Raw genomic sequence first — 14,707 nt, forward strand, 5'->3', positions numbered from 1 at the left:
CTGAAGATCCACAACGACTACAAGGTTCCAAGATGTGGCAGTCTCGGGATCCACCTCGCTTCCTATTCTCGCAGTTGACTCCAGGAAGTTTCCAATTCCTCGCAAAGTGCGGTATCTGGTAGACCACGGTGACCACGAAGAATCACTAGTAAAGACACCGTTTTGCTTCTCGTGGTAGCTGTGAAAGTTATCTATAGGTTGTGTAAACGCCACTTCGATGAGAATGATCAGACAAGGGTCAAGCCGCTGCATGAGGTTCATGGTGGGAAGGACATGAACTCTGAGTGCAGAAGATGTGTTGGAAAAGATCGCAACTACACAGCATTTCATCGATTGAAGTCTAGATTCTAGTGGAAGAGGTTGAGGGGTACTCTGGGAGGAAGAGGCGCAGTGAAATTTGTGGGGATTTGTGGGGGGCGTGTAACTGGATTGTGTTCGTTTTTTTTAATGCGTGAAGGCATGTGGATCCCAGCCTGAAGAGCTGAGAATTGGTGACAACCTTATAACAGGGCGAAGACACAGAAGGGGATTCCTCGCTGGGTAACAGTGGTGCGAACCATAAGGCGAAGTGAGAAATTGAAGCTGATGAATCTATGTTGAAGTTAGTGAGAGTAGACGTAAAACTGGTTAGAAGTGCGGTTGGGAGAAAGGTTATAATATCCAAGTGGGGGATAATAGAGTCTAGAGGGTTTGTTTTTGCAGGTACAGTTGAGATTCTTGCAAGACGAGCCAGCACATCCCTGACGATATCGCCCTGCTGTCACTCGCACTGCTTTGCGTAACCAGCGCTGCACAAGGTCTGCTCCCACTCCTTGCAGGTTTCAAGGCCTTCCTCTCCAAGTCGGTAAGGTGCGTGCATGAGCTGGCTCTGGCTTCCAAAGTTACACTAAAGCCTCCACAACACTCTACGGCCACCGCTCAGTATAGCACTCCGCGTACACCTCTCCTCTGGTGCTTTTGTGTGGATTTCACTTCTGTCTCCATTCTTTAGCTTTCGATGGCTTGTACCTGATCGACCGGCACGCCTGAAGAGTCGCTTCTCATGTCACTCCATTTCTGACACCCGCGCGGTACATTCCATGTTGAATTGCTTGCAAATAGTCCCTTTCGAGCTCAGACACCTTTTTGTATTCATTCGAAAGTATTAACTTTTGCAGAATCCTGAAGTTATACTCTAATTTGCAAACAAGGTTAAGGATCGAAATTTGTTTAAAGAAGAAAAAGAATAAGGTGGACTGTGGCCTAAAGCTCCTGTCTGAAACCGTGAATCTATTGTTTTCGGCTATGGGGGTTGTTCAATTATTATATGAGAGATTAGTGAGCCCCTGCACATGTCGCGATTGGTTCTGTAGGTTCCGAGCTCCGTCCTTGCGAGACATGGTGACTGTGTGAATCTTGGGTGGCGAGCCTGTCGACTGGTACATAGCTACTTTTCTTAGGTGCTGTACCATGTGGATTGGGCGCGAGTTGCTGGGGAGGTAACTAATTACCGCTCGGATGCGCATTTCAGCTTCTGACAAAAAAACAATCTGTATTCTAGACAAACAAACTATGGGTGTATTCATCCTCGAATCAAAGGAGCGAGCCCGGACTTCAACGAGGTCAGGACAGCCTTGTCATTGAAGATTTTAATTACAGTACACTTGTACAAGCCACTCTTGCAGCAGCTTGCTTTTTATACGGGAATTGAGAATGTAGTCTCGAAGCAACCAGGAGGAGTGATTCTTTTTACCTGTCGGCTGCGGCGGTGACTACCTAAAGGGTTGCTTTGCGAGGAAAGAGAGACATTATGTTTTGTAAAACAGGTACATGGGATGTTGCGCAGGTGGATCAGCTCAGTTCATGCCATGAATGAGAGATAAAAAGAGGGTTTGGGACAGGGCGAACTGGGGTGTGCGTGAATGCTCCACAGTTTCAATTCGAGGGATTGATTAAAATTTGCAGAGTGAAGGAGTGTTGCTTTAACGGAGCTCGACACGATGAAGTTCATGAGGTTGGGATCGAAGCCTGACTGCTTCACTACTCGTGGCAATCACACGTAAGCCTCTCCCCCTTGAATTATTGGTGCACTTTGTTCAATCCCATTTCTGTCGGATCCAAATTTGACGACACTGTCTGCGCATTTTTTTATTTGTGCGTATGAAGAAAGGAAACATGTTGAAAACTGAAGTGCTTTGGATAGTCAAACCGCAGCATTTGGATGACAGGAAATCTCTCGTAGTTGCATTTTTATATCACGATATAATCACAATTTCGATTATCTTGTCATCCTGGAAAATGGATGTGTCATACCTCCCCAAATTTTAAACCATCTGCTGCTCGAGTTAGACGTTCTTCTGAGGTGAATGAAGTGGCCGTGAAGAGGACAATAAGAAGTGTCGCTTTAGGATTGCCATCCATATCGTGTTGAATCGGTTCTCACTGAGGAAGTTGGTGGTTATTGTCGAAATCCAGGACGGTGAAATCCGACCTTGTAAGCGATATTATCATGGATGTAGATGGACACAAATTCCACCTTCACTTGGTAAGCAGAAATCTGGAAGTTAATAATCACTTGAGTTCTGCTGGAGGAAGATATTAGTGTGTGCGCATGAGAATGCACCTTTGCAAGCGAAGATCATGTTAATAAGATACACGTTAATCCTATACCCCATTTCATGCTTTCAGTTGTTTAGAGGTTTCAAATCCTATTAAAGGGATGCAGTGAGCAATCGACCCAATGAACTGACGACGGATTTTGGCTCGACAGTTTCCGCTTTTGGCGAAGTGTGGAGCTCTGCACAAAATTATCAGTGAGGCACTTGAAGCCGGCGAAGACGACGTCGAGATCAACGACTTTCCTGGAGGAGCTGAGTGCTTCGAAATTTGTGCAAAATTCTGCTATGGCGTTGCTGTGACTATAAACGCACACAATGTAAGCGCGGTCCGATGTGGAGCAGAGTTTCTGAAGATGACGGAAAGCGTTGAGCAGAGCAACCTCATTCACAAGCTGGAAGTTTTCTTAAACACATCTATCTACCGGGGGTGGAAAGACTCGATCATCTGCATTCAGAATTGTAAAGACCATCAGCCTTGGGCTGAAGATTTGAAAGTAAGTCGCAGTTTCCATTTCCGACCGTGTTCGTGAATAGCAGTGGCCCTTTTATTCTCGTTCTGGTCATCAGCGAGTGTTCCGAGACTCGCTCCTGGTTTTTTTCTGTACACTTTGTTGCCTCTTGGTTTGGTCTCATGCTTTGCCAGTGGGTGTCTCCAGATAATCAGTCGATGCATAGAATCAATCAGCTCAAAGGTGATGGTCGATCCTGCTAAAGTGGATTGGTCATTCTCGTATACAAGAGACTCTTCGGCAGTTGACCATGTGTCAATTAGCCAACATAAAAGTCCAGCCATTTGGAACGGGGCTAGTTCATCCCCATGGCAGTCCCCAGTGCCGAAGGATTGGTGGGTGGAGGACTTATGCGATCTGGACATAGACGTGTTCTGTAGAGTCATGGTGGCAGTGAAAGCGAAGGGAGTGGCGAGGGAGCTGGTGGGAGAGGCTCTCAGAGTGTATGCGCTGCGTTGGCTACCAGGGATATCTGACGATCAAGCTCTGTTCGACAACACGCGGATGATCAGTACATACTTCACAGACGATGTAGAAGAAGCATCGAAGCATAAGCAAGTGCTGGAAACCATTGTCGGCCTGCTTCCAACTGAGAAAGGCTCCTGCTCTTGCAGTTTCCTGCTAAAGTTGCTCAAAGCGAGCACGATTCTAAACGCTTCGACAGGTTTGAGGATGGAATTGGCAAGGCGGATTGGGTCGCAACTGGAGGAAGCTACGCTGCGTGATTTGTTGATACCATCTCTGTCGTATGCAAATGGGTCGATGTATGATATCGACGTAGTGATGCGCATTGTCGAGTACTGCCTCTTGGAAAGCCAAAATCCTACGTCCTCCCCGGAGAGTGGGAAGGCGTATGAGATCCGAAGGACACGGTCTGCGGAGAACTTTGACCTCATAGAAAGACGGGACTATACAGCTTCGGCCCACAACTCCATGTTTAAAGTAGCTAAGCTGATAGACGGTTATTTGGCCGAAATCTCGAGAGACCCAAGCCTGTCTCTTGAGAAATTCATGCGAGCTGCAGAGTTTGTTCCTGATTGTGCACGCCCTTTTCACGATGGGTTGTATCGAGCCATCGACATGTATCTGAAGGTTGGTTGAATTCTGACCTGAATGCCGTAGTTTGATTTGGATACGTTCACATTTCTTTCTCTTGCTTACCTGCTAGAGCCAAGCTTGAGAGTTTTAACATTGAAAATGGGCGGAGGTGCGAAGTTAGACCCTACCTGGAGACTCAAGTTTGATTTTGTTCTTCCTTTTAACATATTCTCCTTGTCCTCATGCAAACTCATTGCCTGAGTGAACTTTTTGTCAGGAACATCCGGAGCTGACGAAGCGTGAAAAGAAAAGGATCTGCACACTGATGGATTGCAGAAAGTTGTCGATAGATGCATCAATGCATGCCATACAAAATGAGCGATTGCCTCTTCGAACTGTTGTACAGGTACATACACAGTCAATCTCTTCATGTTGACGTTAGACTGTACTGGCTTGTTTGCCATGATATGCGACAGGATGTAAACTGAAATGATTCGCTATTCCTTTCATTCGAAATCCTTCGGTATTTATGTTCAATTACGGTAAAATAAGTGGCTCCAAATTGATGAGATCTTTGGTGATCCCTGCAGGTGTTAATGCATGAGCAAGTCCGGACAGCAGCAGCATCTGGAAGACTACTCGTCGGGGACATAACAAGCAACATCCGTGCACTGTTGGCTGAAGAATCTAGCGACGACCAGAGCCTCTTTGATATGCGCACTGATATGATTCCGTCCGCCCCGTCTGCTGGCGGTCAAGGCTGGGGAGCTCTGCACCATGAATTCTCCACCTTGAAGTGTGACTTGGCCGTTCTGGAGACTCGGATCGCCGAGGCAGAGAAGGATCGCACTTCATTAACTACCGATACTTCTTCGAAATCCCTTAAATCTGGAAAGAGTATTCTATCCAGACCTAAGAGGTTTTTTCAGAAACTCTTCAGCAAAAAGGTGTCAAACTCTGCCTCTTCCATAGAATCCGCAAGGCAGAGCCCCATGCCCACCCTTGGTTCCTGCGCTCTTGTGCCGCAGCGGCGGCGGGGGCGGCGTCATTCCATGTCTTGATCAATGCAGCTACCACTGCATGTTGCGCTTCTCAATCAGGCAATCTATAGAGATTTCACGTCTGCAGATGCAAAGCTTGCATCGGCACGACGCAATGTCGACAGTCGATCATGGCTCAAAAATTGTGATTTATCGTTGGGCAGTTGGAGAGGTTCTGTTCGAAGATTCCCACTTGAGCAGGTGGAGCAGGCCATTGCCGTAGTCTAAAATCCGGGATTGCTAGCAGATATCCAGTTCAAGGTCGAAGATTGACGATCAAAGAGGTGGGTCTCTCACTTATCAAGCAATAACTCACCAAGACTAATAAAGGAGGCGTTTCCTCATGCCTTTCTCAAGCATGCCATTATGAAGAACTCAATCACGGCACTGCAGCATTGCTCAAGGTTAGAAAGGATTGATCGACCTGAGTAGGCTTTGTTATCATATCAGTCTATCATGACTGATTCTGCTGCAGCAGTACCATTGTACCATACTATTCTGAGTAATCAGTTCACCCACCAAACCAGGAGCACAGCACGGCCTTCACGCAGGCATCTGCGAGCGCAATGTACCGAAACGAAATCTCCACAAATTTCTCTGCAACCAAGTCCTCTGACGGCAATACGTGGATTATTTTAATTTTGATGCAGTTTATTTAATTTGTTGGAGTTTCTGTCTCCCCTGTCGATCGGACCTGGGGATGAATTGGCAGCGTCACGTGATCATAGGTGGGTTTGGTACACTGCAACAGTCTCGGAGCAGTGGTCCCATCATTCAAAATCGGGTGTAGCAGGGGGGAAATCTTGGGGACTTTAGCTGGAGCTGCAGGCGCGAGTTCCTGCTACGAGCTCAATCTTGTCTGCCCAGTGCATAGTTGCCAGGACTTTCACACACATTGTGCTCTGACGCTTCGCTTGCTTCGCAAACCGGCGGTAGATCTGATTGGCGGCCTTCCATCATGCGCTCACATGTTTACGCGCCCTGCGCGCTGCGTTTCTGCCATACCCCTCCTGCAACCTTCAATTACACATCATCACACATTACAAGCGACGTTAACAAACTCAGAAGACACAAAACTGCAGAAAGTTGGATGCAAAACGACAACAGCAGCAGAATCAGAAGCCAGGCGACCCTACAAGTTAATTAACCCCCAAAAACACAACACTAATCACCTACGAACATGGCCCAATACGGTTCCAACCCCACAAACTTGAAATTCACCAACCATTCGAGCCGCGACACAGTAACACGCAAAGGTTGAGAAACAAGAAGCCAAACTCCTATCCCACTCTCTCTCGTAAGCAACGCTTCCTGTAGCACATATCGAGAGCATCGTAAATGGGAAGACAAGCAGCCCAGAGAGAGAGAGAGAGAGAGAGCGAGAAAAAACACAAAACAAAACAAGCTCCTGCCAAGCATCACCATGTTTTGTTGTACGCGCGAGTATGATGCACGCATGAGGACAAACAAGGAATGTGGTGCCAGAGAATGGAAGTGAGATCGCAATAGAGCCAGACAAGATTCGTCGCCTTTTCCTTTCCCTGTACTAACATTCCTGCTGTGCCCACTCACTTCCTTCCCACCCTCGCTGCCCCAAGTAGTAAACCCTAAAAGGTACTCCATAGCCTCACTTCACAGATTCACAGTGAACATGAATAGAATTCTATATATATATATATATACATACATATATGCATAAATAAGTGAGACAAACATGAATCATGTCACTGGATTTTTAGTGAAGAAACTGATCATGAGCTTATGGTTACTACCCACCTTGAGAAGCAGCTTTGGTTTTACCAAACAATGCTTCTGGCTGCACTCTCACATCATCTTGTGTGTGGTGTTTGTATGGTCTTGTGGTCTTAGGTTTTGTTTGTGAGAGTCTCTTGTTGCCTTTGTGGGTTCATGACATATGTTGCTATTGCCACCACCACCCACTCAACATATTTCTGTAGTTTTTTTTTTTTTTTTTTTCAATCAAAAAATAATAATAATAGTGTAACTTGTATATATATATATATATATATATTTATATATATTTATTGAATCATAAAGAAAAAAGTTGTGATAGTAAAAAGAAAAATTTGAATAAATTTTCTATCAAATTTTCATGTATTTGTGGTAGCAATAGTAAAAACAATGGTGGCATTAGCAAAATATATATATATATATATATATACACACACATACATATACACACATTATGGTTTTGTATGAAATTGTAACAAATAATATGGAATAATGACATCCAAAGCATGCACTCCCATTTCTCAATGATTGTGACTCTTGATGTATTTGCAAAATGAACAAGTTTAATCTCAAATCTAACCTCAACAATGAATCAATTTTGCTTTTGTGTTTGAAAACTCCATGTTATTTCAATGGTGGAGTTTCTTCTTCTCTTATTTCCTTCAACTCCTTTTTCTTCCATTTTGAAAATAGATGAGGTGAAAGTGATGAGTTGGAAATTCTAATCTCACACCAAGTGCATGAAGGGTGTCCCTTCCAACCCAATAACAAAAACAATTCTACAATTCCCTCAAAAAGAGCCCTTTATGTCCCTTTCCTCATCCACCATTGAAATGGCAAGTGGTTGGTGCAAAACAAACAACCACAAAACCTCTCAATTGTACCCCATCATTCCATAGAAAAAGTCTTGACACACTATGAATCTCTCTAATTGCACTCACCCACACTTCAAAAGTGCTCATAACTAATACCACCCCACATTCATTCACTAACACATTATTTATATATCTATAGCACATTTTCTTTTACCAACATGCTAAAATTTGTCTTTTCATGAATCACACTTTGATGCTTTAAATAAAGACTATCACCAAAATTGAAAAAAACAAAAACAAAAACAAACTACCTAACTAACTAACAAGTATCAATGATTTGTTTGTGACCAAAAATATATATATATATATATATGTGTGTGTGTGTGTGTGTGTGTGCATGTGGATATATATTTGGGGGGTATTAAAGAGGGACAAGACCATGTCATTGTTGTTGTTGCCCATTCTTTAGGGACCCAACAAGGCACAAAAAGGGAACACTCCAAGGTTGGTCTCTGATGGGACATGTTGAATCACACCCCATGGACACCATCAGTCGTGCACCCATTGGTGCCCAAAGTGTCTGCAGAACTGCCATCCATACATTCATCCACACATTCATCCACCCCTTGGGATGGGTCTGAGGTTATATGTTTCTCGTTCTCTCTGAGTGAGTATGTATGTATGTATGTATGTATGGAGTGAAGAGTATGTGACAAGACATAAAGAGAGTATATTTTAAAAGAAATGTATAAGAGTAGAGCATGACAGAATATAAAAAACAAAACAAAGACAGAGAAGACAACAAAGGCAAAGAATGATTGAAAGCATTATTTTATGTTTGGAATGCATTCAGTTTGGTGTAATGTTGTGAGTTACTTGAGAGGACTGGATCTGAGTTTGGTTGTTTCCAAATGCATAAAGTAAAAATGGGCTTGGCACTCTTTCACATGTCTTCAAAGTAGTTTCATTTGATAATGAGTTTGAGTTTTATTTATTTATTTATATATATATAAAGTTCCTTCAAGAGGGATTTCACAATGAAGGAGTTGCAAAATATGGCCTTATTGTGATTTGACTTTTTACACACAATGAACTTGGATGTTATCATACAGCAAATAACACATCATGGTAATGAAATGATATACAAGTAAAAAAATAATAAATAACAAATAATAAAATGCTAAGAAAGAAGATTATGCTGATTTTGTAGTGGATGATAAGCAAATGTATAAGCTAGGCTTACCTGGCAACATCAAGATTGAATTAAAATATACATGTGATTTAAATTGATACGTGTTCATTAAAAATAAAATATACATATTATGTGCAAATTTCAAGTGGATTATATATATATATATATATATATATTTATAGTTTTCAAATGAATTGAAAGCATATTGACATTCATATAATGATATTCATAAAAAATCAATAACTCTTAATAACTAAATCAAGATTTTAGAATTTGACTTTGTTCTATGGTTATTTGTGATTGAGTAAAGCATGGCCAAATGGCTGTTTGTGATTTGATAAGAGATGATTTCCATCTTGCCTTCAACACACCACCTCTAATAATTGATGACCTTTGATAACTAATATCTTTTTTTGCAATATATCAATTAAGAAAAAAATATTAATTAAGAAAAAAAGGGCCCTATATATATATATATATATATATATATAATTAAAATTAAAATTATTTTGAATAATTTTCTTTTTTAATATTTGATGCTAATATTATCTACTTATTTTGAGATTAAGTGATAGATTTTTTGTTATCTCTTTTGTCCATATTGCTTCTATTTTGATATCATAAATAACATTTGGTTGTAAAAAAAATACTTTATATCTGAATTTATTTATTTTATGATTTTTATCATAATAAATTATTTTGGTCTTGATGGCATTTGTATTCTTGATTATTGATTATTTAAAGAAAATTGACTCCTTTATTTTAATTTTTTTCTCAAAGAAGAAATGTTATAATGTAACTCTTTTACATTTGATTCATACTGATATGCACAATAAACTTTGAAAATTGAATTAGATGCAAAAAAATTCTGTACAATCTTCATTTAAGCTTTTTGTGAATTTTACATAGGAGAACTGAATATTGTTCTTATATATATATATATATATTTCTTATTCTTCTATCGTGAATTTTTATTTCTCATCTAAATGTTTACATTAATATTTTTAGATCATTACTATATTTTAGAAATTAATACACATTATTAACATAATGCATGACACATATACGAAGAAGAAAAAGAAAATCATAAATTAGTATTCTTTATAATTTATTTAGTTGAATATATCTTAAAGTTATGAAAAAATATATATATATATATATATATATATATATATATAATTTATTTATTTATTTTATTACCACCATCAAAAGTATCCAAGACCAGGTACAAAATTGCTTTTGTATGTAAGGTCAAAATATGACATTATTTCATCAGTTGACCTAACCACCCTTATAATTGATACCATCTTATCAATCACCATGCATGCTAATTGTATAACTTCTTTCAGTTGACTCAAGCCATATTTTTTGGATAGTAATGAAAGAACTATATTTGGTTTTTTTTATTGATTAACAGTGACCTAAAAACTCTTGTTTGATCTTGTTAATCTCAAGAAATTACCAAGTACAAATGAGTAGATTAATACATGAAAATCTAATTAGGACTTAGAGAGATAGTTTGATAAAATATATATCAATATTTTTATACTATCATGTGAGTAACTGTTTATATTTTTTAATTTTAAAACGGGTGAAAATAATTTAACATAACCTATGACATGATTACAGTTATCAGCTAAATAATTTAAACTAACAGAAAAAAACTTGACTTAGAGGAAATTATTCTTTTAGTTAGTGACTTCATGCTGTTAAGTAACATTTATGTGTGTGTATATATATAAATATAAATACCAAAAAAAAAAAAAACTTGTATGATATAAATAACATATTTATTTTTTCACATGTGCCAAATACTGTATATAACTTTTATGCATGATATTTGTATCTTAGACGAGTTTTTCTTTAAGTTCTATTTAAAAATCAAAATCAAAATCAAATCAAGAAGTGTCATAATAATTTCCAGTTATTTCAATGAACAATCATACAAAAGGTCCTTACAGTAAAATTCTAATGTTGCCTATTTTATTTGTTCTAATTTTAGTTTTGAAATTGAATATTTTGAAATATTTTGAAATACTTTGATAAAATTCAATTCAACATTCTAATTTAATTCAATTCAAGGTTATACTAAATTCTACTGATTTTTTTGTATAAAAAGAAAAAAGACTCTATTCTAAAATCCAATAATATATTCTTATTTTTATAACTGTACTATTCATCATATAAAATAATAAGTCTCTTATCCATTGGCTATTTGATAAATATACATACTCAAAAATAAGTGACACAGTTTTTTTAAGTTAAGTATGACATAAAGAATTTGTGACTTTTCAAGCTTTGACATTTAATTATGGATTATAAAATATTTTTTTAATAACACCTTTGAGGTATATATATGTATATATATATATATTGAATCTTTTCTACAAGGGCTAATTGAATTTTTTTTTTTAATAAACCAATCTAAATTACACATATCTAATTTTGACCAAATATATTAATTAGTTCTCCCAGTTCATCAATGTTGATATTTATTTAATTAATTCATTTTAAAGATTTTTTTTATATAATTCAAGTATGGATTTTATATTTAGTAAAATTTATTGAGGAGTTATGCTAGAACTTTAATACCATGTTTTGTTAAATTTTAAAAAATAGATAAGATGTTATTAGAGTCTTTTTTAATATGGTTTTAGTAGAGTTTTGATTTTGACTATATACAAAGTTGTTTCAATGCCACAATTTCATTTTATTTTTTATTATCAACTTTAATTTAAGAAAAAAAACTACTGTAAATCTAGTAATCATGTTTAAATATCATATGTCAAAAACTTTAGTAATTTTTTTTATAAACTCTTAGAAATAATTTTTTATTAATATTTGTATATTTTATTTATATGTAATATTAATAAAAAAAACTAATTTATGCTTTTTTTTACTTTTATTATTTAACTTATAGCATCTTCTAAGCATTTTAGCTATTTTTTCAAAAATAAAATGATCAATGCATTCACTTTCTTTAGATTTGAAAAAAATACTATTCATTACCATTCTAAATGTTTTTGATAATATCTTTGTGATAAGTACATGTTTTCATCTAACTTTGTGATCCACCCAATCATATTACTTATTGTACTTTCACATTAATATCTTCAATTAAAATACTACTTTTTAGGTGACATTCCTTGGGATTCATTAAAGTTTTTTGAAGATTATTCTTAAAAGCTCTTAGGGCTTATCTCAACTTACAAAGCAAAGTTAGATTTTAAAATATTTTTCAAAAAAGTAGAACTTCTCTACATCCTAGAGTTATTGGCCTACAATAGGATTTTTAAGATGTTCTTGTACTATCACAACTTAATGAAGAAGCAAAGTATATGACTTCAATTTTTACACGTCTTAGAATTAAATAATTATGAAGTAAAGCATCTCCATTGCATGATAATCTAGTAAAATCTTTTTAATATTCTTAACAATACGTTAGAATATACAATCTTATATTCATTTTACAATTATTTTTCAAAGTTTAGAATAATTATAACAAAATTGCAAGTAAAAAAATAATACTTGTAGTAAAACTTTACATATATCTATGTTATATTATAACTATTATATATATATATATATATATATATATATATATATATGTGTGTGTGTGTGAGTGTGGGTGTGTGTGTGTTTAAATATTTAACTAGAAATATATTATTTTAAAAAATAAAAATGAATCAAATCATTTTTTATTTTTTAAAATATCTTTTGAACTTTTCTATACAAAATTTGATGATATATTTTAATCAAAAAATATATTTTAATCAAAAAAACATATTTTTTCAATCACATGTGATAAGCAAAAAATAGAAAATAGAAAATAAAATACTAAGTTGGATTGTTATTATTTATTATTTAATAATTCAATAAAAATTTATACCATAATACTATTTATAATAATATACATATTTAAAGTCTCAAATATATATATATATATATATATATATTATCGTTTAGTAATTTAATTATATTATTTGCTTTGTTACCTTAATATCTATTTTCTATAGCTATTTCATGAGTTTTTAATATAACTCTAAGTCATTTTTAGTATAGTAGTGGCTATAAAGCAAGGAAACGATTTAATCATATATTATTAACTACTTGTAACTAATACTTAATATCATTATATGCTATTAGTTTAAAGATATGTAAAAACTATTCAATAAAAAATACTTTAACAATAGCTACACCATTCTATAATTGTTAATACTTCTTATGTTATAATGAAAAAATAAAAAGAAAAAGAAAAAAATCCTTAAATTCTTATTATAAGTTTTGACAAAAACAAATCCCAAAATAAATTAATAATTTATCTGTTTTACAATAATTTTTTTTAAAAAAAAAAATAGTTGGAAATATTAATGTTGTTTAAGATATTCTGGAGTCTAGAATTTATTTAACACAACTATAAAGCATACAACTTATTTCAAATCTTTTATTTTTATAGTAAAATTATAATTATTTAATTATTTAACATCGGTTATCTGTTGAAAATATCTTTAAATATTCCCAAGAATTTTAAATTCCCAAAAGAACCTTGCCACTTTGTTGTACAAAGTCAGTACCACCTTTAGAAATACAAAACCATTTTGTGTTTGATGTCAGAATTGCATAGACCACATGATGAGATTTGCACATGGTTGCCTTCACCATTTTAAATTAAACCTTGATTCACAGATGAACTGACTAAGATTTAAATTTTTATGAAGGCATGGTATTTGAATACATATACATTCATACATAAACGATTTGTGTTATGTAGGTATTCTTTGTTTTATTTGATTTGCTTTAAATTTTAGTTCAATACGATGATTATATGCCAATTCTGTTGCATTGGTGTCTTGAAAATTCTATCTGTAAAAGCATTTCAAAATTTGCCTTAACACCATAGGAACAATGACAACTCATTCAGTCTTTTCTGTTTGGCATCTCCACCAAATTTTAACCACTGCTTTCAGTCAATCACCAAACAAACAAGGTCTAATTATCACCACACTCTCACACACATGTGCATATATGTATATATCAAAATATAACTCTCAATGCAAAATTTGTTGTTTGGCAATTTCAAATGATAAGACCCTTAATCAGCCAATATAATCAATGCACATTGAACCCCAAAATAAAAATCACAAAAAAACTAAAAAATCTAAACTAAACTAAAAACAGGCATGTTATTATGGATGGCAATACCAGAGATGATTATTATACATCCAAGTATAAACACCTGAGTTATCTCATCACACAACCCACTCACATTTCTTTGGTATAAACACCCCCAACATCATGCAAGAAGCAAATACATGGAGAGCACAGTGGTCAATAAAACCCAAAAATAAAAATAAAAACATAAACAAAACAAGAACTAAACATAGGTGACCAACATCTGCAGAGGCAACAAACCACAAATCCAGTAAGGGAAGGGAAGAGAAGGGCAGTTTCTGTGGGTTCCCAACACTGCCCCCCACAAAACCCAAAGGAAAAGTAAAGTAAGTAAGTAAGTAAAGGGACTATGCTTCCTTCCTATCCTTTCATTCGTCCATGTTATGTTATGTTATGTTATATGTCCCTCCTCCATATTCCTGCATATTCCTGCATGTTCTCTGTCTGTCTGTCTTACAACCTGTGCCTCTCTCTCTCTCTCTCTGAGTCTGTCTGCTCGTGTCCATGAGTGTGATGCCACTGCTTTCTACCTGATCCTCTTCTACCCCCTTCCAGCCAGCCCCCCAAAGATGGCGGTTTTAGCATCCAGGGG

General features: G+C 35.9%; 2 protein-coding genes across 5 annotated transcripts; one reads left to right on the top strand and one right to left on the bottom strand.

The window, feature by feature from the left end:
- The first annotated feature begins 78 nt into the window (after nucleotides 1-78).
- On the top strand, nucleotides 79-5,718 carry LOC112289333 (BTB/POZ domain-containing protein At1g67900). 3 transcript variants are annotated; one of them, XM_090254972.1, is made up of 7 exons: nucleotides 79-1,601; nucleotides 1,826-2,038; nucleotides 2,455-2,524; nucleotides 2,750-3,091; nucleotides 3,254-4,198; nucleotides 4,422-4,550; nucleotides 4,735-5,718. In XM_090254972.1, the coding sequence occupies exons 2-7, from the start codon at nucleotides 1,980-1,982 to the stop codon at nucleotides 5,203-5,205; spliced, it is 2,016 nt and encodes a 671-aa protein (XP_090111098.1). In that variant the 5' UTR covers nucleotides 79-1,601; nucleotides 1,826-1,979; the 3' UTR covers nucleotides 5,206-5,718. The 3 variants fall into 3 exon arrangements, with proteins under 3 accessions (XP_090111098.1, XP_024390247.1, XP_024390249.1); XM_024534479.3 differs by having other exon boundaries at nucleotides 79-1,070; nucleotides 1,353-2,038; XM_024534481.3 differs by having other exon boundaries at nucleotides 79-849; nucleotides 1,353-2,038.
- Nucleotides 4,625-8,258, bottom strand: LOC112289334 (uncharacterized). 2 transcript variants are annotated; one of them, XM_073537517.2, is made up of 5 exons: nucleotides 7,517-8,258; nucleotides 6,961-7,136; nucleotides 6,607-6,814; nucleotides 6,410-6,495; nucleotides 4,625-6,201 (listed from the first exon to the last, which is right to left on the bottom strand). In XM_073537517.2, exons 3-5 carry the CDS (start codon nucleotides 6,805-6,807, stop codon nucleotides 6,141-6,143), a joined length of 348 nt encoding a protein of 115 aa, XP_073393618.1. In that variant the 5' UTR covers nucleotides 6,808-6,814; nucleotides 6,961-7,136; nucleotides 7,517-8,258; the 3' UTR covers nucleotides 4,625-6,140. The 2 variants fall into 2 exon arrangements, with proteins under 2 accessions (XP_073393618.1, XP_073393617.1); XM_073537516.2 differs by lacking the exons at nucleotides 6,961-7,136; nucleotides 7,517-8,258 and having other exon boundaries at nucleotides 6,357-6,495; nucleotides 6,607-6,807.
- Nucleotides 8,259-14,707: the final 6,449 nt, after the last annotated feature.

Source organism: Physcomitrium patens, chromosome 12 (genome assembly GCF_059467195.1).
Source record: "Physcomitrium patens ecotype Gransden chromosome 12, ASM5946719v1, whole genome shotgun sequence".
NCBI classification, from domain to species: Eukaryota; Viridiplantae; Streptophyta; class Bryopsida; order Funariales; family Funariaceae; genus Physcomitrium; species Physcomitrium patens.